Source organism: Podarcis bocagei (genome assembly GCF_964188305.1).
Source record: "Podarcis bocagei genome assembly, chromosome: 12".
In the NCBI taxonomy this organism is placed as follows: Eukaryota; Metazoa; Chordata; class Lepidosauria; order Squamata; family Lacertidae; genus Podarcis; species Podarcis bocagei.
This window is the reverse complement of record NC_138137.1, coordinates 62,019,539-62,042,830: the sequence shown is the minus strand read 5'-3', so window position 1 is coordinate 62,042,830 and position 23,292 is coordinate 62,019,539. Positions and strand designations below refer to the sequence as shown.

The following is a 23,292-nucleotide window of genomic DNA, read 5'->3' as shown; positions in this document are numbered from 1 at the left end:
GGGAAAACAGCAGCATTTTATTGTTCCTCACTTGAAGCAAGTGGATCTCCAAAATAACATTAATACAAATAATAAATAAGCTTAATACAAACGACAATAAAATCACCTGCCATGGCTGAAACCTTCCCTGTTCCCATTGGGCTCCTTCTCCCACCATCAGCATCCGCCGTGGTCTAGATGAAAACGCAGCATTTAAGGCCTGGGCTGCCGCTTGAACATTGATGTAAGTGCCATAACTGTCTGCAGACAAGACTCTCTCAATCTCCCCTTGGGGCAAAGACTCCCGTTCCTTCTTCTCTCTGCATCTTTTCCAGCCTTTTGGGGATAAAACATGCTTTGCATATGAACAGTTAAATACTTCATCCAAAAAATGGATAAGAAGACTGGACAGTGATTCATCATAACCACGTTTGGTGCTCCTTATTCTGGTCTTAATTGCAAAAGAGAGAGAGCCATGAATGTGCTGGAAGAGTGTAGGAGGCATTATCAAGCCAGTGCTGATGCCCAGAAAAGCTGTTGTGATCCAGACTTTTGCCCCTATTTCCTTCTCATAATACGTACATATTTCTATTATTAATAATATTCCCACTGTATCAGTTACATAGCAAACAAATACCCCAACTTGTCTCTCTCTTAAAAAAGATTCACTTGGATTCTTCAGTGGAATTAAATCCTCTTCTGCCAATATTTTTGACAAGGCAACACAGATGCCTCTTCTGATCATCAGAGGTGTCATAGTCCTCACAAACCTTTCTCCACTGTCATTGTCTGCAGCTAAGAGGCCAACCCACGTCCATCCGAAATGGAGGAGCAACTCCACGATCCCTTGGTACTGGCTTTCCTCTTTGGGGAGCATCTGGTAGACGAAAGGGAACTGTGTTTTATCTTCAAGAACCTGGGCTGTGAAGCCATAACTGAGCTGGTGAGGAAAGGAAAGAGTAATTGTTTTGCTTTCAGGAAGGGAGTAGATATTTAGTAATCTGAAATGATTGATATAAGTTGTGCTGGTGGGGCCAATGGGCATTTTATTCCGAAACATCTGGTGGTGTCAGGAACTGTTCAGATGAGAAGAAGAGGTGGAGACCCTCAAGGGAGGGGGCAGAGGAAGACAGCATGGAGCCAGGTTTGTGGTGGTGGGAAAAGGACACAGCCCAGAAGAAGAAAAGAGCTGGGGAATGTTGGAAGGTGAGGAAGAAGGGCAAGGTAGCAGATTCACCAGCCCTGAAGAGAGACAGGAGTCAGATGCAATGGAGACAAGATCAGAGCCAGTTGAGACTAGGTCCCTTGGGAGCCTGCTAGATCTTCCTCCTTCCTCTAAAACCAGGCGTTTCACCCACATCACAGAGCAGAAAATGACCCAGAGGCAGAAGGGGTCCCTTGGCCGCCACCGTAGGCAGCAGGAGGGGTCTGATATGCAGACAGCAAGCTGGGGCAAGGGGGGTGGGCACACTGGGCAACAGCTCCAGCCTGGAGGGAACATACTTTGTGGTTCTCTGTCTGTTTTGCTTGATACTAAGAAGTGAATGGAGAAAGATGCTCCCTGCCTGCCTGGTTCCCCTTGCCAGTACTTTGCCTGTCAGGTGGGGGCCAAGTAGGAAAAGGCTCGGTACATTCAAAAAAGAATATGGATTCCATTCCATTTATTATATTTCTGTGTTGCTTTTCATTCACGAAAATCACAAAGCGGCTCATGAACAGCAAAAACGTAATAGAACATCACAAATACAACATAATTCATATAGAATAATTTACAAATCCTCAGTAAAACAATTATGTTCTATAAGACACTCTTAACAAAACAACAGTACAATTTCAACAAAAGTAACATTATATGATTAACAAAATAGCACAGTATGTATAATCTATGGAACAATATTAATACCCTCAATAAACCAGCAACCAGAAATGAACTGTGCACTCTGGAATTCATGCACCCAGTTTCCCCACCGCAGGACTCATGATCTCTCTCTCGTTTCAGTTCACTAAAAGACACATGCAGATAATGTCCATGGCAGCAGCTCAGGGCTGGAAGGTGGGGCAAGGCAGGTGGGAGAAGCCTTGGCCTGATGGCCAGCACATAGCTCAGGGTTTCCCCCCTTAACTCCCCCCAGGAGAAAGTAGAGTTTCCTCCTGTGTCCCTCCATGCCGTCTGTCCCATTCATACATGTGGGATTTTGTAGATGCCTGACATGGTGGAAATCTCCATTGAGATGTCAGAATCACTCCTTCCAAGAACAGCCAGAAGGGGGTTCCCTTCTCCGCAGTGATAATTGGGAATGTTTCTTCCGCTGCCTGCAAGCAGCTCTAGCATGGCATCTGAAGTCATCCTGGCATCAAAATAGTTCTCATAGAGGTTGTAGCCAAGGGTGGTGTTGGGTAAGAGCCTGAGATCCCGGTTGATCTCCTGGATGGTGAACAGGAAGGAGAAGATGTGCCAGTAGAACGCAAATGTGTCGCTGCAGTGAATGGACAAATTTAAAAGACTGAAACCCTCTTCACAGGTGAATGATAACCAAATATTATCCACAAAGATTAGTCTCTATTAAATTATCTTATTGCATTTATATACAACCGTATTATGCAATAAAGATTTGGAGATTTCTTCTCCAATCCAGGAGTGTAGAGGTACTCCAGAGAATAAAACAAAGTAAGAAAATGAATCTCCCTCTCCCCAAATTTGTGAAATACTGGGAAGTTGCTGCAAATGTTTTGCCTGTGCTTTTGCCTCAGGGGTTTGGCTCCTTCAAAGGGGGGCTGTACACACTTCCCAGCTCTTATTCAGAAGGAAAAATGGGGGTCAAGTGGGGGGGTGTTTTGTCCAGGGTGACCAGTGGGTTAGTTAGGAGCAGTATGAGTCCAGGATCTCAAAACATCTTTACTTAGAAACGAGGATGAGAGAATGAGAGAGAAGAAGAAGAAGAAGGAGGAGGAGGAGGAGGAGGAGGAGGAGGAGGAGGAGGAGGAGGAGGAGGAGGAGGAGGAGAAGAATTGCTCATGTTTGAGAGATCTGACTCCATAGCATGGGAGTCTCCTGGCCTTTATTGTTTTATTTCTTCATTTTCTAGAAAGCATACCTCTCTCTCTCTCTCTTCAGCCAACAAACGTCACCTGGAGGATCTTAACATTTCATTCTCAAAACTGCTGCATCTCTTAAAGGCAATTCTGACTAGGCAGTTTATAAATTGTACCAATAGAATAGTAATAAATCTAATCTTGGAACCTTGGAAACTGCCTGAGTTTCATGCCTCCTCACCTCCCTCCTGCAGGTGGGATAATTCAGGGGATCCCTTTGATCCCTGACCAGATTCTCTTGCATTCTTGTGTCACCAGCCTCCAAAAGCAACCCAGGAGCAAGAGAAGGAGAGTATTTTACTTGGGAAGATGCAAGGAACTGGGAGAGGCTTTGGGGGAAATCTTTTCCTGGACTCCAACTCCCATCAGCCCCAACCATCAAGGCCAAGGGTCGGTCAGGCAAGAGGGGAGTTGTAATCCAGCGATCTCTGGAGGACCCCAGACTCCCCAGCCTTGAGAAAGATAGGGACCAGGGGCCCTTAAGGATTTTGACATCCCTCTGTAAAGAATTACTTACCCCACGATCCTGGTGAAGGGTGTCTGGGAAAAGACATAGGGATCATATTTTACAAAATATTTTGGAGATATGATTCCACCAATGAGAAAGTCTCCAGGTTGGTAGTAATTGCGAGCATCAATTTCATCTCTGATCAGATTCAAGGAGCATTTTGCCTTCTGATTCACACAAACTCCTTGGGAGCAAATTAGCAGCAGGAGCAGCAGGGATCTCATCCTGGCTCTGCCTCCTTCACATCTGCTACGTGTGGCTCCTCTTACCTCCGGACCCAGCCAAGCAGGAGAATCACAAGACTCTCGCAAGACCAAAGCTGCAGTGGCTTTCCGGGGGGGGTGGGGGGCTCAGCTCTGGCTTCCCTCTCCCCTCCAGCCCTTCACCTGCTCCAAATCTTGACTCACTCTGTCTCCAACACAGGATCTATCATCTGCAACAACTTTTTCTTTTCCAGTCCAGGTACAATTAATAATGTCATGCTGTTGGTGCTTCAGATGCAACCTCCAGAAATATCTCTTGGGCTTTTAGAAGATGAAATCACTATGATTTTGATAATGATAAGTGGAAGAAATTTCACCTAGATAACTTTCTGGTGTCTTGAATGCCTCAAGCAGCAGCTGCAGAGCTGGAGGAAAACATGTTTGCAATGCTGCTCTAACATTTGGCATAAATCAAGAGGGGGCAGAGTTTGGCCTGAAATTTGTGCACAGGACCTCCGGAGAGAGACCTGCACCTGGATCCGACCAAAGGCCCAACTAGTCCAACACCCTGTAGCTCACAGTGGGAAACTAGAGAAGCAGGACCGGAGGGTCCCAAGGGAGCTGCTCACACCTTCTCAAAGAATCGGGGTGCGTAAAGCTTGAAAAGGCTACAAGCCCCCAAAGTCCTGCTCTGCCTCCACAGGGGAGAAGGCTGTTGTGCTCAGGTCCAGTCAGGGCTTTTGATGGAGACATTGGGTTGTCCACTGTGAGAACAGGATGAGGAATGACAATGAGCCATTGGCCTAAATGAGCCATTGGATTCCTCCATCAGAAGCACTGTAAAGCGTAATGCCCTGTGGACTGTCCTTCTAAAATTTGGCTGCCCAGATAAATTTGTGAACATCATTCGGCTCCTCTGTGATACTGACAGGAACAATAGCAGAAAACAATGGCTCTCAAAGTGAACCATTCACAGTGGGATCGGGTGTTAAACAGGGTTGTGTTATTACCCCAGCTCTATTCATTATTTTCATTTCTATGATCCTACACTTTATTGATCCTACCCCAGCAGAGTAGAAATCACATATGGAACAGATGGAAAGCTCTTCAATCTGAGCAGGCTGAAAGCAAAGAGTGAAGTTACCATAACTTCTGTCCTAGAGCTTCAGGATGCGGAGGACAATGCGGCGTTTGCACGCTCAGAGGATGACCTCCAAACCATCCTAAATATCATTGCAGAAGTTTACGAAAAGCTTGGCCTATCGCTCAACATAAAAAAAATCAAATGCTGCACAAACCAGTACAAAATATCCCCTCTGCAGCGCCACAAATACAACTCAATGGTGTAACGTTGGAAAATGTCGATCACTTCTCCCACCTTGGCAGATACCTTTCCACAAGGGCCAACATCGATGCCAAAACACAGCATCACCTGAACTCTGTGAGTGCGGCTTTCTCCTGATTGAAGTGCAGAGTGTTTGAGGACCGGGACATTCACAGGGAAACCAAAATGCTTGTTTACAAAGCTATTGTACTACCAACCTTGCTTTCTGCTTGTGAAACATGGACCACTTATAAATGCCATCTCCAACTCCTTGAAAGATTCCATCAACGGTGTCTTTGAAAATGTTACACATCACTTGGGAAGACACACAAACTAATGCCAGTGTACTGGAAGAAGCAAAGATCACCAGTGTCAAAGCAATTATTCTTCAACATCAACTTTGTTGGACTGGTCATGTTGTTCGGACGCCTGATTTTCATCTTTCAAAGCGACTACTCTATTTCCAACTTAAAAATGGAAAGCATAATGCTGGTGGTTAACAATAGAGGTTTAAAGACTGTCTCAAGGCAAATCTAAAAAAAAATGTAGTATAAACACCGACAACTGGGAAACACTGGGCTGCAAGTGCTCCAATTGAAGAACAGCCTTTACCAAAGGTGTCATAGGTGTCGTGGGTTTTGAAGACACTCGAACTCAGGACGCAAGGGAGAAACGTGCTAAGAGGAACACATGCTTGGCAAACCCACGTGATCCACTCCTGCCCGGAAACCTGTGTTCCCACTGTGGAAGGACATGTGGATCCAGAATTGGCCTCCGCAGTCACTTACTGTTACAAGCATGTTCATGGAAGACCATCTTACTCATCTATGAGGGATTGCCAAAGAAGAAGAAGAAAGATCGGACTTCCGGGTTGGCGCGATCTGGAAATGGCGGATTCCCTCCGAGCTGCGGAGGGAATCTGCTCAGCTGAGGACGGGTCTTGCCGCGCCGGCGACGCGGGGACCCTTAAAAACCGCAGGCGCTGAAGCCTGCGGACTGAAGACTCGGTGGGCGCCTTAAGCGCCCCCCCGACCCACGAAGAGCCTTTTTAAAGGCTGGGAGAGGGTACGGAGGGTGGCGTGGCGCTGAGAGTCGATCGCTACCTCGGTTGAGCGAAGCCGCGAGCCATGACTGGAGAGCGCTGACTTCCTTCCTTGAAATTCGGACTGAAAAGAATAACCCGTGAGTAAAACGGAATTGGACTTTTTGAATATTATCCCGTGAATTTGAGACGACCGGGGGGTGTGCTAAAAGGAAGTCCGCACCCCCCCTTTTGCAGACGATCTAAAGCAACGACATAAGAACTAAGCTGGAGAGCCTACCCTTTGTGGGGTGAGTTAAAAAAGATATTAACTTCCAAGATTTGGCAAAAAGAAATTTTGAGCTGGAGAGTGGAGTTTTGGAAGCTTTCTTTCTGTTGTAAACAACCCCCCCTCCCGGGCCCGGGAGCGTCCTGTTTTTGAGCTTGTGGAAGAGGTGCGGAGTTTGACAGCTGTCAAAGCTGTCAAACGGACAGTTTAGAGTGGAAAAATTGTCATTTAAGATCCCTCTGGACTAAAATGAGTTACAACTGAACTAAAATTGTTGGAAACAAAGTAATAACAATAAGTTAGAGGATTGTTGGAGAAAGATTACCAAGTAACCAGATTCCCTCTAGGGGGAACTCTGTGAAATTACAATGGCTGTGGATGGAAAGTTACTAGTGGAAATCGAAAGAATGTTTCATTTGGTGGGAATCTTACAAGAGCAGAGTCTGGCTATGAATAAACAACTCATGACCTTGACTTCTGGAACAAGCAGCTCTGCTGAATGTATTGAGGACCTGAATGAGAAAGAATCCACAGCTGAATTGGAAATGATATCTAAAGAAGTGGAAGAGACTAAACAAGAAAAAGAGAAAGTAAAGTTGGAAAGTACCAACCAGAAGCTGACATCTGTGGAATATAAGCAAGGAGACTTTTGGATCATATCTACCACAAATCTGCGAAAGATGCAAAAGAAGGAGGAGGAGGCCCCGGGAGTTTATGGAATACAGGAACTTAAAATAAAGAAATATGATTGGGGCCTCCACTCTGACTCTGACTCTGAAGATGCAGGCCTTGTGGAAATTTTCCAGTAGCTGTTTCCAAATGTCCTTGTGGGAAAAGAATATGGTTTGATGGTGATAGAACTTTTTCGAGATTCGACGACCGACATAAAGGATTACCAACAAGACCGGCGGAGAGGGACTGAAAGAGACTTGAAAGCCTCGGACGTGAGGAACCCAGGCTAAGAATTGCTATTTTGGACATGTATTTTGGACATGTATTAGGGAAGGGACGAAAACCGGGGATGGGAGGGAGGGAAGAATAGAATTCTAAAAACACTCAAGACCTTTGGGTTTAGTTAATATGACCTTTATTTAAGACAAAATGGGAAATCGATGGAAGGGAATTTGAGTCCAACTTAGAAAAATCTATTTTTCTTTATAAAAGAGGTAATATTAAGATGGTTAAGAGGAGAAATACCAATTTGCTGACATAATTCTGGGAATTGGGATGCATGAAGGGGGGTGGGGGGAAGTTAGGGAACAAGGTTAGGAAAGTAGGATTTTCTGAAATTATACATGTTTTTGTCTTTTGTCTTTTCTGTGTGTATTTTGTCTTTATAAAAGGTGAAAAACCAATAAAAAAATTTTTTAAAAAAAAAAGAAGAAGAAGAAAGATCAGACTCACCATAGCCTGTTGGGAAACCCAACTCCTTAGTGGAATGTGACCCAGGCTGAACAGATAAACTGCCAACCAAGTTTGAATGTTAAAGGGACATGTAAATTAGAACTGCCATATGTCTGAAATTTCTCGGACATAGCCAGAATTGGCATTCAGAAACAGAGTCCGGGTGGAAATTGCTAAAATGTCCAGGAAAATACAAACATATGGCAACCCTCACTGCGAGAAGCCAAGTAACAGGGAACCAGGCAGAGGGCCTTCTCGGTGGTGGCACCTGCCCTGTGGAACACCCTCCCACCAGATGTCAAAAAGAAGAAAAACTACCAGACCTTTAGAAGACATCTGAAGGCAGCCCTGTTTAGGGAAGCTTTTAATGTTTAACAGACCACTGTATTTTAATATTTTGTTGGAAGCCGCCCAGAGTGACTGGGAAACCCAGCCAGATGGGTGGGGTATAAATAATAAATTATTATTATTATTATTATTATTATTATTATTATTATTATTATTATTACAACCCATGCCAGTTCCCCAGAGTCCCATCCCCCCCACTGGGCTGCAGTGGCCCCCCGAGACCTGGAGGGATTACATACCTCCAACATTTCTCCAGTGGAAATAGGGAAACCCAGCCAGATGGGCAGGGTATAAATAATAACAATAAAGTATGGGCGGCTCCCAACAGAATATTAAAAGCACAATAAAACATCAAACATTATCCCTAATGATCATTTTACTATTTATATCCCAGCCATCTTATTGGGTTTCCCCAGCCACTCTGGGTGGCTCAGGGGGTCAGATAACTCCATCCCCTCCAACATTTCTGCATTGAAAATAGGGATGTCCTAAGGGAAAGTGGGACATTCCGGGATCAAATCAGAAACTGGGACGGCTTCTCTAAATCAGGGACATCCCTGGAAAATGGGGACACTGGGAGGGTCTGGGATGAGGAGCGGGAGCGACTTCTCCTGTTGAACTACCACCTGAGTGGGAGGAACAGAGAAAGGGCTTCTGGGCCCCCGAGTTCCAGCCTTGTCTTTCCCCTACGCCTGAAGGTTGGGGGGTCGGGGTCTAGCCAGGGTTTCTGTCCCGGGGGAAGCCTCCCCAGGGGGGCCACTGGGGCTCCCAGCCTGGAAAGCCCGGCTGCATGGCTCTTCCCACTGGAGACGGGATCCCCTCTGGGTTTGCTACTGTGCGGGAGAAAGAAATTCTGGAGGGGAACGGAGGAAGAGAATCCGCTGGACTACCAGGCACGTCCAGATCCCAATAGACTGCAATCTACTCACAGTATTAAAAAAAACCTGGCAGTGATCTACCCATTGTAAAACAAACAAACAAACTGGCAGTGACCTACCCATTGTAAAACAAACAAACAAACTGGCAGTGATCTACCCATTGTTAAAAAAAATACTGGGAGTGATCTACCCATTGTAAAACAAACAAACAAAAAACTGGGAGTGATCCACCCATTGTAAAACAAACAAACAAACAAACAAACAAACTGGCAGTGATCTACCTTTTTTTTGGAAGCGAAAGTTGTTGGGCTTTTTTGGGGAAAGGCAAAGTTGTAGAGCTTTTTAAAGGAAGCCAGAGTTGTTGAGATAATTTTCGGAAGCTGAAGTTGTTGAGCTTTTTTATTTTAATAAAACATTTTTTTAAAAAGATCGCTGAGGGGCCAGAGATCGTCCTGGATCTACCCGGAGTACCCCGAGATCTACCAGTAGATCGCACTCTGCCTGTTGGACATGCCTGATCCTTGGGGTCCCTTCCAGCTCTGCCGTTCTCTGACCCCTTTCAGGAGCTCAGCTTGAGTGATCCACCCGCAGGAGAGCCTTTTCCCTGCCCCAGGCAGATCCCTGGCCTGCCAGGACGGTGACCCAAGGGCCCTTCCGGCTTCAGACTCACAAAAAGCATTTCTTCACCTCACGCGGAACCGCAGAGGACTACAAAACTATCATTTCCTCAAACGAGTAATCAGACAAAAATGAAACTTGTGAAGCTTATTTGGGAGTAAATTTACACGCCAAAACTCCTTGAAAGGGTTTGCACAGAACAAAGAGTGATGGGTGGCAAAAAGCCGGGGGGGGGACCATTTTAAAAGGAGACCAGAGGGTCTTGGCTGATCTGAGGGAAATGGCGTCTTTTAAGGATCCCGTGACCAATTAAATCCCATTGGAAACCTGACCTCAGAGAGACTTTTACTGCCCCTGGAAGTTCTCCTTTGGAGAAACATTTTGCTTTGCCTGGAAGGGAGGCTCACGTCCCCTTTGCTCCTGGGCTTCCTTTGCACTCAGATGATGTACGTCCTTTTTACGCCCTTGGCGGATAAACGTGTTGCGGGGTGTTTGTTTGCGTGTGTGGGGGCACAAAGACGCACCCAGGGGTGCCCACCTGGGCCTTGGACCCCGGGGAGAGAAAGCCCCCTTTCGGCCCTGGGTTGCCTTGACTCTGGTGGGGCGAAGGAAGCTGGTCTGGGGGTCAAACTCCCCTGAGGGAACCCTCCGCCTCTGAGGAGAAAAAAGGCCCTATTATTATTATTATTATTATTATTATTATTATTCCTCTTAGGCCTCAGAGAGGGCCTTTCCCTCCTCGCTGCCCCAGGCCTGGCATCTCCAAGGGTCTCGGCCTCCTCCGTTGTGCCAACATGGCGAGGAGAGAGGTGCCCCCTGAGGCAAAGCCACCCTGGGCACAGATGCCGAGGGAGGGTGGCCAGGCGGCCAAGGACACCCCAGGAGCGCTGGCACCCAAAGGGGCCGCCATCATTCAGCCGGGAGGAGAGAGCACAGAGGAGCCACGAGGCCCGCAGGGGCCGCCATCACATTCTCTAGAAGAAACAAAATGGCGTTTCCCGCCTTTTTCGGAAAAGGGCGGGAAAGGCCACCTCCTGGCCCTGCCGCCTCCCTGGGCTCCTCCTGGCCAGGGGGGGAATCCAGCTGCCCCCAAACAAGGAGGGGAAAGAGAAAGAGGGAGGGAAGGAAGGAGAAATGAAGGAGAAGCTGGGAGGAAGGGAGCAGCCAAGAGAGAAACTCCCTCAGGAAACCGGGCGAAGGAGAGGCCCAGGCCCAGGGGAGGGTTAGAATTCCTGCTCCATGTTTGCAGTCATGGGATTGTTGCCTTTCACATGACATTATATGTTTTGACTCCACAGAGTGGGATGTGACGGAAACAGTGTGTTTGTGTTCCGTGAAGTGGACTGTTGTCCTTTGATGCTAGAGAGAGGGGGAGCCATTTTGCAGTGCTCCCTGTGTGTTCATATGTAGATAAAGTAGATTAGCCAAAATGCTGAGTTGCTGAGGTCTGCCATGCGCATGAGGCGCAAACTCTGCAGATCCCTGAGTGTGCCAGTGTCTGTTGGCATCGGTCGCTGTGATGTTCGGGCAGAAGAAAGCTTTTGAAGCTCCCAAACGATCGACCAGGAGGGAGGGAACATGCCAGTCGGGCAGGTGTCTCTGCCAGGGTCCTACTCGGGTGTAGGCCGAACTCCTGACAGGGAGCTCCTCACCCAACTGGCCCCCCAGGAAGGCTTTCTCCTTCTCAGACAGAGAGAGACACAAAGACCCCGCCATCCCGGGCTGCAGGTGGGAGAGCCTGCCCGCCCCCCTCAGGAATGGCGGACACCCAGCATTGGACCGGGCAAATCTTTCAGAGACAACGTTGGCGAGATCTCTCAGAGTTGGAGATGGCGTTCAGAAGTGGTTCACGTTTCACAAGCAGACACTCAGGTTGGTAGTGGAATAGCTTGGTAAAGGTGCATTGCGGTTTCCCTGCAAATGTCCTCAAACGCTCTGCGCTTCAGTCAGGGCCAGATTGAGGTTGGATGCGGCCCTCAGGAGCTCCTGAAGGGAAGGGGGCCCTTTCTATGTCCAGCTGTCCTTTGCCCACAACAAATTGCTGCTGTTTTTTGTGTTGAATATATGCTAGATGGTCATTGATGGACCTAATGCATGGGGAGGCAACCTAACGGCCGGGGGCCGGATCCGGCCCAATCGCCTTCTCAGTCCGGCCCGCAGACAGTCCAGGAATCAGCGTGTTTTTACATGAGTAGAATGTTTCCTTTTATTGAAAATGCATCTTTGGTTTATTTGTGGGGCATAGGAATTCGTTCATTCCCCCCAAAAAAATATTGTCCGGCCCCCCACAAGGTCTGAGGGACAGTGGACTGGCCGCCTGCTGAAAAAGGTTGCTGACCCCTGGCCTAATGGGTATCTAAAGCACATCACAAAACATGTATTTTATCAAAGTCATTGTTGAACTGAAATACAACTAAGAAGTATATTAAGAGTGAAATACAATTAAGAAGTATATTAAGAGTCAAGTAATTATGAATCTCTAACTTAATAATGCAAACACATTGGCATTTGGCAAGAACAAAAGTTCCTTTAGAAACACCATTTACAAAGACTCATCGCCTAGTCTCTAGAAATTTGCTATATCATGAAACAATCATATGATGCAAACTACTAATAATTATAAAGAGCAGAATGTAGGCACCCTATATCTAGAAAGGAGCAAACCAGTGATATTTTAGGGAGCAGGCGGAGCCCATTAATTACCATATTTTTTGCTCTATACGACTCACTTTTTCCCTCCTAAAAAGTAAGGGGAAATGTGTGTGCATCTTATGGAGCGAATGCAGGCTGTGCAGCTATCCCAGAAGCCAGAACAGCAAGAGGGATCCTTCTTGCTGTTCTGGCTTCTGGGATTCAAAATATTTTTTTTTCTTGTTTTCCTCCTCCAAAAACCAGGTGCGTCTTATGGTCTGGGCGTCTTATAGAGCAAAAAATATGGTGCATCATAGGAGCCTACACAACACCCAACACTGTTGCTGTATGTAGGTTTTATTACATTTGTTTTTTATCTTATATTTTGGAAATGTACATCCAGGTTTTTTCCTTTAAATTTTTTGAGTGGGGCCCTAAGCTATAGCTTGTGTATCTTATATGTAAATCCAGCACTGACTTCAATCGGGAGAAAGCTGCACTCGCAGAGCTCAGGTGATGCTGGATTTTGGCAACCGTGTCAGCCCTTGTGGAAAGGTATCTGCCCAGGTGGGAGAAGTGATCAACATTTCCCAACGTTACACCACTGAGTTGGATTTGTGGTGCTGCAGAGATGTTATTTTGTACTTGTTGGTTTTTTGGATGTTGAGCAATAGGCCAAGCTTTTCATAAGCTTCTGCAAATATATTTAGGATGGTTTGGAAGTCATCCTCTGAGCGTGCAAACACTACATTGTCCTCCGCATCCTGAAGCTCTAGGACGGAAGTTACTTTACTTTCTGCCTGCTCAGATTGAAGAGCTTTCCATCTGTTCCACAAATGATTTCTACTCCAGTGGGGAGTTTCCCTTCGACAAAGTGCAGGATCATGGCAATGAAAATAGTAAATACAGTTGGGGTGATAACACAACCCTGTTTAACACCTGATCCCACTTCGAATGGTTCACTTTGAGAGCCATTGTTATTTGCGATTGTTGCTGTCATGTTATCATGGGGGAGCCGAATGATGTCCACAATTTATCTGGGCAGCCAGTTTTCAGAAGGACAGTCCACAGGGCATTACGCTTTACAGTGTCAAAAGCCTTACTCAGGTCAATAAACGCCATATACATGGGTTGGTTTTGCTCTCTGCATTTTTCTTGAAGCTGTCGAGAAGTAAAAATCATGTCCACTGTCCCCCTAGAAGGCCGAAAACCATTTTGGGGTTCAGCAAGGCTTGCCTCGGGTATTGTTAAGATACTGTTTGCTAAGATCCTTGCAAGAATTTTGCTGGCCGCCGCTAATAGATAGATGCCTAGATAGTTTCCACAATCACTTCTGTCACCTTTTTAAAAGAGATTGAGAATTTTGGCGTCCCTGAAATCTGCTGGGATCTTCTCTCTCCCAGATTTTTTCGAAGAGCTTGTGAAGTTGTTGTGCAAGTTCAATTCCACCCACTTTGAAGACCTCAGCAGGTATCCCATCAGGTCCACTGATTTTGTTGTTTTTCATTTGGTTAATAGCTGTGCACAACTCTCCCAGATTTGGAGATATTGCAAGCTCATCTCTAACTTGTTTTTGTGGAATTTGTGAGTGGACCTCAGCAGCTGTGGGGGAATTGCAGTTACGGAGGTGTTGGTAATGTTCTTTCCAGCACAGTGCAATAGCTTCTTTATCTTTATCCCAGGAGTAATAAATGATGCAAATATATAGACCACATCTTCTCATGCCATTTCTGCATCCCAAAAAGAGCACAATAAGTTTGTGGGAATATCTGCAACATATTGTTCCTTATTAGTGGTCAGAATATGAGTTATTGGTTTGTGAATTGGTTTAAAGAGAAACCAAGGGGGAACAGGACAGAGCAGAGTTAGCGTATCAGTCAGAGTCCTTGTCCCTCTTCCGTTACCAAGGGAAGCATAGAAAGTGTGGGTCTGTGGATGGACATGGGGGGGGGGGCTGTTCAAAGCAAAGGTCATCGTTGGTCTTTGGATTCAAATGTAGATCCACCAGATTGAGCCCAGTGCTGCTGGTGGGGCTAGCAGGTGGGACTTCTGGAGGCTTATTTCTTCTCTCACCCTGCTGTAAAGTGTATGCTCTTAGTTATGCCAAAATCTCAAGGGGGGCGGGGGGAGTGCCAGTACCAACAGGCTCCTCCTACCCTTTAATGAGGCTTCCCCCCCCCCCCACGCTTGAGGCTTTGTGTTATTACATATTTAATTTGTATACCGCACTTCATCCGAAGATCGCAGGGCATAACATAATATAAAAATATGAAACAAGAACACAAAATCATAAGAAAACAAGACCCATAACCCCCCTCCCACAAACACAGGTGACAGCAAAAGTTGCAAGGTTTTTAGCTGGGGCAATTAGAATAAGATCCACTATATGACTGTTGATTCAAAACCCCACAATGTATTTTATGTAATCAACTTTTTATTTTTATTTCTATTCTTTGTATGTCGTATTGTTGTTTTATTGCTATGGCCGATGGCTGATGCAAATGAAGATTCATTCATTCATTCATTCAGCCTCATTCTGCCCCTCCCACAAACACGTTAAAGAGGCCAGAGAAAGTAAATCAGCCAAGGCCTGGTTAGAGAGGAACATTTTTGTTGTGGAGGTGGGGTTTGTGCGAACAAAGCCAATCTCCTGGCAAACTGGGAATATCCCCTCGCCCACCCAAGTTTAGGGTGTCCCACACCTTTCCTCAGCGGTTTCTTTTTCTTTGAGAAAAATAAGTGACTCACGCAAATGTAAGCTAATCTTTAAAATAAAGAAAACTGTAACAATATAGTTGAAACAAAAATTTTAAAAAATCCTTCCAGTAGCACCTTAGAGACCAACTAAGTTTGTTATAGGTATGAGCTTTCATGTGCATGTACACTTTTTCAGTCTATTTCAGAAGTCTGTTTCACTGTATCTGAAGAAGTGTGCATGCACACAAAAGCTCATACCAAGAACAAACTTAGAGCCAAGCCCAGGTCTTTTGGCAGCTGACTGACTGTATCAGAATTGCACTGAATCAACAAGTAGAATAAGGAAAATAAAAAATACATTGAGAAAGCATAATTAAGACATACATTTGTAGTAAACAATATACAAGACAGTATGTAAACTGCTATTCCCAATCGAATGAAAACAACATAATATTATCCACAAAAATTAGTATTTATTTAATTATCTTATTGCATTTATATCCAATCCTTTTCTGTCAATTACACTATAAAGATTGGGAGATTCATGCTCCGTTACAGGAGTGTAAATGAACACAGTCTCTATCCAGAGAATAAAACAGTAAAAAATGAATCTCCCATCCTCAAAGTTTCTGAATTGTTTTGCCTTTGCTTTTGGCTCAGTGGTTTGGCTCCTTCAATCCGATGACATTTGCAGATCAAATTTGCAGATGACACCAAACTGGGAGGGGTGGCTAACACCCCAGAGGACAGGATCACACTTCAAAACGACCTTGACAGATTAGAGAACTGGGCCAAAACAAACAAGATGAATTTTAACAGGGAGAAATGTAAAGTATTGCACTTGGGCAAAAAAAATGAGAGGCACAAATACAAGATGGGTGACACCTGGCTTGAGAGCAGTACATGTGAAAAGGATCTAGGAGTCTTGGTTGACCACAAACTTGACATGAGCCAACAGTGTGACGCGGCAGCTAAAAAAGCCAATGCAATTCTGGGCTGCATCAATAGGAGTATAGCATCTAGATCAAGGGAAGTAATAGTGCCACTGTATTCTGCTCTGGTCAGACCTCACCTGGAGTACTGTGTCCAGTTCTGGGCACCACAATTCAAGAAGGACACTGACAAACTGGAACGTGTCCAGAGGAGGGCAACCAAAATGGTCAAAGGCCTGGAAATGATGCCTTATGAGGAACGGCTAAGGGAGCTGGGCATGTTTAGCCTGGAGAAGAGGAGGTTAAGGGGTGATATGATAGCCATGTTCAAATATATAAAAGGATGTCACATAGAGGAGGGAGAAAGGTTGTTTTCTGCTGCTCCAGAGAAGCGGACACGGAGCAATGGATCCAAACTACAAGAAAGAAGATTCCAGCTAAACATTAGGAAGAACTTCCTGACAGTAAGAGCTGTTCGACAGTGGAATTTGCTGCCAATGAGTGTGGTGGAGTCTCCTACTTTGGAGGTCTTTAAGCAGAGGCTTGACAACCATATGTCAGGAGTGCTCTGATGGTGTTTCCTGCTTGGCAGGGGGTTGGACTCGATGGCCCTTGTGGTCTCTTCCAACTCTACGATTCTATGATTCTATGACATCTTAAGTCCTTGTGGTCAGGTGCTCCTTTGTATTCAGATCAGGCCTCAGCACAATAATGTAGCACTTGGGGAGGAAGATGCAGCCCAGAAGCCCAGCACTGGAGGCCAACATAGAGAAGATCTGCACGGCCACCATGTACTTGCCCTTGGTGCTCAGGTAGGTGGGCACAAAAGACACCCAAACACTGCAGAAGACCAGCATGCTGAAGGTGATCAGCTTGGCTTCGTTGAAGGAGCCAGGCAGCTTCCTGGCTAAGAACGCCACCGTGAAGCAGATGGCAGCCAGGAAGCCCAGGTAGCCAAGGGCAACATAAAACATGGCCACAGAGCCTTCGTTGCATTGCAAGATGATCTCTTCCGCCTGGGAGTGCATGTCGGGTTCTGGGAATGGGGGAGAAGAGCCCAGCCAGATGGTGCAGATGAGAACTTGCACACCAGAACAGGAGATGACAATGGAGGTGGCCAGACTCTTCCCTAGCCATCTCCTCACCCTGTTCCCTGGCCTTGTGGCCAGGAAGGCCAGCACCACCGTGATGGTCTTGGCCAAGACAGAAGAAACAGCAATGGAGAAGATGATGCTGAAGGCCGTTTGTCGGAGGAGGCAGGTCGCTATTCTTGGTTGCCCAATGAAGAGGAAGGAGAACAAACAGGAAAGCAGGAGGGAGACGAGCAGGATGTAGGAGAGGTCCCGGTTGTTGGCTTTGACTATTGGGGTTTCTTTGTATTTAATGAAGATTCCTAACACAATGCCTGCTGTTGAAGATAAGAAGAGGACAATGGAAGCTAAGGTGATCCCCAGATGTTCTTCATAAGCCAGGAAGGTGATAATCTTGGGGACACATTGATCTCTGTCCTTGTTTGGATGCTGATCTTCTGGGCATTTGGTGCAACGTTCTGCATCTGAAGAAGAGGGAAAGAGTGGCTTCAGCATCCCTTACATCCATGACCACCTGCCCTCCAGAAATAAGAATGTGTAGAGTGACAAGCAATTCTTTGTTCCTTTTTTGCAAAGGGCAAAAATGCTTCCTCTCTTGTAATCCTTCTCACCCACCTTCTTGGTTGGACATGGTTCCTTCCGCACATGGATCACAAGCATAGCAGCAAACAGGCAAATGGAATTTTTTAAACAGGACAGGAAAGTCGGCTTCCAGGTGGAAAAATCAAAATTAGAAACCGAATTGTTAGAATCCAATACTAAGAATTTATCTAGAATGTACAACTTGTTGTTGAAATGGAACACACAGGATGAAACAGTTAAATCGGCTACGATTAAGTGGGCTCAGGATGTTGGACATAACATTATGTCAGCTGACTGGGAATGGTTATGGAACACCGGTATAAAATTTACGGCATGTAATGCCTTAAAGGAAAACATTATGAAAATGGTATACAGGTGGTACATGACCCCAGTCAAGCTGGCAAAAATCTATCATTTGCCCGATAACAAATGTTGGAAGTGTAAAGAGACTGAAGGTACCTTCTATCACCTTTGGTGGACATGTCCGAAGACTAAGGCCTTCTGGGAAATGATCTATAATGAAATGAAAAAGGTACTTAAATGTACCTTTTCTAAAAAACCAGAGGCCTTCCTCTTGGGCATTGTCGGCCAATTGGTGACAAAGAAAGATAGAGCTTTTTTTATGTATGCCACAACAGCAGCAAGAATACTTATCGCAAAGTATTGGAAGACACAAGACCTACCCACTTTGGAAGAATGGCAGATGAAAGTGATGGACTACATGACATTGGCCGAGATGACAAGCAGAATCCGTGATCAACAAAAAGAGACGGTAGAAGAAGAATGGAAAAAATTTAAAAGCTATCTTAAGGACTACTATAAACTTAATGAATGTTAAAATGTCGGAGTTTCCAGAAACAAAGGGGTACAGGGACATAAGGTCAGAGTGTAAGAGAGGACTAAGAGGATAGAGATTGGAAAGTAATAACTGGGAGTTGCTAGTTGAACAATGGACATTGGGATGCAGAGAGGGGGGGTATGGGGAAGTCCTAGAAAGGAGGTTTATGAAAATATGTTTGAAACTATACGTGTATGTTTGTCATTCTTAATGTTTGTCTGTTTTTCTTAAAAATGTTGTAAAACCAATAAAAATTTTATAAAAAAAAAAAAAAAAAAGATAATCTTGGAGACACATTGATCTCTGTCCTTGTTTGGATGCTGATCTTCTGGGCATTTGGTGCAACGTTCTGCATCTGAGGAAGAGGAAAAGAGTGGCTTCAGCATCCCTTACATCCATGACCACCTGTGCTCCGGAAATAAGAATGTGTAAAGAGGTAAAGAGTGACAAGAAATTCTTTGTTCCTTTTTTGCAAAGGGCAAAAATGCTTCCTCTCTTGTAATCCTTCTCACCCACCTTCTTGGTTGGACATGGTTCCTTCCGCACAAGGATCACAAGCATAGCAGCAAACAGGCTTTCCTTCTGGAACCACCTTTGCAAATCCAGGTTGACATATTTTGCTACACCTGGAACGAGGCACGGCCTAACCATAAAGATAAGAAGGTGCATGGAGAATCAATAAAAATGATACAGGGAGAGGGAAAGTAGGTGCATTAGGGGTATTTGTGTGTCTGGATTTCACCCACATGGTTTGGAAATGACCCAACAGGATCTCTTGTCCCCCTGACCCTGTCCACCTACTGCACAGAAGGTTTGTTCATTCAAATTTAATATCACACATTTATAGACAATTCAAAGTGTTGGTGCTAACCTTTAAAGCCCTCAATGAACTTGGCCCAGTATGCCAGAAGGAGTGTCTCCACCCCCTTTATCCAGCCCTGACCCTGAGGTCCTCCTCCGAGGGCCTTCTGCTAGTTCCCGCCCTACAAGAAGTGAGGATACAGGGAACCAAGCAGAGGGTCTTCTCGGTGGTGGCACTCTCCCTGTGGAACAACCTCCCATTAGATGTCTAGGAAATAAATAAATAACTTACTTTTAGAAGGCAGCCCTGTACAGAGAAATATTAAATATTTGAGGTTTTATTGTGCATTTTTGGGAGGAACTGCCTGCTCCTCTTGTACCAATTGTCTGTCCAGGTGTCAGGTGCTGGTCTGGAGAGGAGAACTGGAAGGGTCCCCACAGTCTGCTCAGCTCCGCTTGGAAGAAGAGAAGGAGTGGGAAGTCTGTCCTTCTGCCCCCCCCCCAGCAGTTTAAGAAGGAGTAAGAGCTGCTTTAGAGCTGCGTGAAGAAATGCCTAGTAATGAGATGGGGGGGGGGGAGTTAGAGAGCAGCCAGCAGAGATCTCCCTGGAGAGTCCAGAGCAGGCATCCCCAACCTGCAGCCCTCCAGATGTTTTGGGACTACAAATCCCATCACCCCTAGCTAACAGCACCAGTGGTCAGGGATGATGGTCAAACGATGCCTTATGAGGAACGGCTAAGGGAGCTGGGCATGTTTAGCCTGGAGAAGAGGAGGTTAAGGGGTGATATGATAGCCATGTTCAAATATATAAAAGGATGTCACATAGAGGAGGGAGAAAGGTTGTTTTCTGCTGCTCCAGAGAAGCGGACACGGAGCAATGGATCCAAACTACAAGAAAGAAGATTCCACCTAAACATTAGGAAGAACTTCCTGACAGTAAGAGCTGTTCGACAGTGGAATTTGCTGCCAAGGAGTGTGGTGGAGTCTCCTACTTTGGAGGTCTTTAAGCAGAGGCTTGACAACCATATGTCAGGAGTGCTCTGATGGTGTTTCCTGCTTGGCAGGGGGTTGGACTCGATGGCCCTTGTGGTCTCTTCCAACTCTATGATTCTATGATTCTATGATTCTATGATGGGAATTGTAGTCCCAAAACTTCTGGAGGGCTGAGTTTGCCTATGCCCTGTCTGGAAGATCATCCCTCACCAAGGGCTCATAGGTCCCTACACATTCATGGATAAAGGATGCGAAGGAATATGACTCCTGGGACTTCCCGCAGAATTTCAGGATGTTGTTGGGGACAGAAGAAGAGGGACTCAGAGTAGCCAATGTCTCCTCTGCGTGAAGACATGGATCTTTTGTCGTGCAACCAGATGACTAAATAAAAAGCCATAAAATATGTACTATTTGTTCTTCTTGCCTCTGAGGATTCTCCACACCTGAAACCAGCTCTCTAATGTGGTTTTGCCAAACTTTAGGATTCGGGTAATCTGTTGTTGTTGTTTAGTCGTTTAGTCGTTGTCAGAGCTGCTTGAAGATCCTAGCTCACAGAGGATCACGCTAGCCAGCGATCATTAAGTAAAAGTCTTTATTGAATTGCAGTTTCCATTCTCACGCTGCTGCGCGCAACTCTACGTCTAGTAGCTAGATCGGCGAAGCTCCGTCTGATTCTCCGCCCCTTGTGCACCAACTTAATATCCTAGCCCTGCTCCACCTTTTCCGCCTGACTGTCCTCCTCTGGGTCCCTCTACCCCCCGGGGTTTCTTCCTTCCTGGATTCTTCTGACGCTGACCCGGACCCTCCTGCCTCCTTGCGCCGGGCTTTAGGACCTGGTTCCCTTTCCGGGCTGCTTACTGCGCCGCCTTCCTCTGCATTTGAACTTGGCGCGCGCGCCCAACCTTCCACTTTCCTCTTAACCGTTTCTTCGCTCCCCGATGGAGGTGTGGCCACTCCTGACTCATGCCCTCCCTCCTGTGGTGAGCTGCCAGCGCTTGCCCCCTGGCTCCCTTCTTCTTCCCTGCTCCCTGGCGGTGACGCTGGTCCCGATTTCCAACTGCTCTCCCCTGAGTCCCCTCTGGCTCTATCTTCCTGGGGTGCCCCCCTAGACTCCCCCCTTGCCCTGGCCACTGGTGCTCCTTTCTGTGAATCCTCTGATTCACTGGAAAGACTAGGAGATCTCGGGTCGTCGTCATCACTCATCTTTTCTTCTGCCTCCTCCCCTTCGCTCTCTGTTTCCTCCCTTGGCCTTGCCTCTGCTCCTAAATCCCTGACATCCATCCCCCCCTCGAAGCCCCCCATTCCCCCCTCCCCTCCTTCCGGTGCTGGAGCTGGGTGCTGCTGTTGCAAAGGGACGAACGTCGGATATCGTTCGCTTCCCGTGGCGGGCCTCCATCTGAAGTCTCGCGGGTCTTCCTCCCTGCTCTCGTCGACGACGGTCACCTCCGCTTCCATCTCTGTGCCGCCGTGCTCGAAACCAGGGTCGTCCCCGAAAACGTCCATGTCCGTTTCTCCCTCACTTCCTCCTGGCGGCGTTGCTCGTCCTGGGCCTTCCAGCCACCTTCTGCGGAACTGCTCCTCTGGTCTATCGTCCCACCAATACGAGGGTTCTGATGCAGATCCCGAGGGTGACCCCTCCGGGGAACGGACGTCTTGTGTCGGGTCCTCTTCCGAGTCAAACCCCCGGAAAGTGCTGGCCGAAAGCGTGGGCGTGAAAAGCCAGTCGTCGAAAAAGTCTGCTGGCATAGGTCTATGTGGGAAGAGGGCATGAAACTCGTCTTTGAGTAGAGGTTCGTCCAAGGCGTAGCCCGGCACCCAGCTGTTCGCACTGGCCGGGGTGCCCTCCTTGGCGAGAAAGTATTCTACCCCCTCTTCCCCCCATCTGGAGTCCAAAATCTCCGTGACTTCGTTGATGCGCTCCTTCTGTGCCACTCCCGCGTGCCCTGTTCTGTCTCTGACCGGACTCGGCGCCGTTCCGGGTTCCTGGAACCTGTGCGGTGCCTTGTAGGGAGTGAGCACCGATCTGTGGAACACCGGATGCATTCTGGAACCCTCCGGAAGTGCCAGTCTGAAAGCTACCGGGTTGACCTGCTCTTCGACTTGGTAGGGCCCCAGTTGTTTATGCCCTAGTTTCTTCTTGGCCAACGACCTGGCCGGCACTGCGTGGGCTGCTAACCAGACCCAGTCTCCCACGTGGAGCTCTTCGCCAACCCTTCTGTGTCTGTCCGCTTGTACCTTGTATGCGTGTTTGGCCAGCTCCAGGTGGCGCCTCAGCTGATCGTGGACTTCCTGCAGCTCCGACGCGAACGCATCTGCCGTCTGCGGCTCCCCCTCCCCCATTCTTTCCAGTCCCGGGAAGGTTCTGGGGTGCCTCCCGTTGTTGGCGAAGAACGGCGTGACCCCCGTGGACACGTGCTTCGTGTTGTTGTAGGCGAACTCGGCAAGCGGCAGGTAATCCACCCACGTCACAGGCTGTTGATTCGCATAGCATCTCAGGTACTGCTGCATGATGGCATTGACCCGCTCCGCTTGCCCGTTGGTCTGCGGGTGTCTCGCCGACGCCAGGTTGATCTTGACGTTCAGGAAGCCCATCAGCTTCTGCCAGAAATTCGAGATAAACTGCCGCCCGCGGTCGGACAGAATAGACCGTGGCAGACCGTGAACCTTGAACACGTGGTCTATGAACAGTTTGGCGGTTTGCTCCGCCGTGGCCACCTTAGCACACGGAATGAAATGGGCCATCTTGGAAAACAGGTCCACCACCACCAGCACTGCCGTCTTGCCCCTCGAGCTGGGCAGATCTGTGACAAAGTCCAGAGCCACCCTTTCCCAAGGTTCGACCGGAGTTTGCAGCGGTTCCAACAGTCCGGCCGGCGGTCTGTGCACTGGTTTGGCCCTCTGGCAGGTGTCACACCTCGCCACGTAGTCTGCGACCTCCCCTCTCATTCCAGGCCACCAGAAATCCCTGGCTACTAATTCCACCGTCTTCTCCTTGCCAAAGTGCCCGGCCGTGGGCGCGTCGTGCAGCTGCTGCAGCACCTTGGCGCGAAGGTCGTCTCCCG

The 23,292-nt window shown here is 47.2% G+C and overlaps 2 protein-coding genes across 2 annotated transcripts in view; both read right to left on the bottom strand.

Moving 5' to 3' along the window:
• Positions 1-23,292, bottom strand: part of LOC308569957 (vomeronasal type-2 receptor 26-like) — a 41,012-nt gene that overhangs the window by 9,344 nt on the left and 8,376 nt on the right. The window contains exon 3 of the mRNA XM_081164231.1: positions 107-919. Coding sequence (XP_081020357.1) covers positions 107-919 — 813 coding nt within the window. The remainder of the gene's footprint in view (positions 1-106; positions 920-23,292) is intronic.
• Positions 16,582-17,678, bottom strand: LOC308569950 (vomeronasal type-2 receptor 26-like; the record flags this gene model as incomplete). Its single annotated transcript, XM_081164225.1, has 2 exons — positions 17,632-17,678; positions 16,582-17,480 (listed from the first exon to the last, which is right to left on the bottom strand). Exons 1-2 carry the CDS (start codon positions 17,645-17,647, stop codon positions 16,582-16,584), a joined length of 915 nt encoding a protein of 304 aa, XP_081020351.1. The 5' UTR covers positions 17,648-17,678.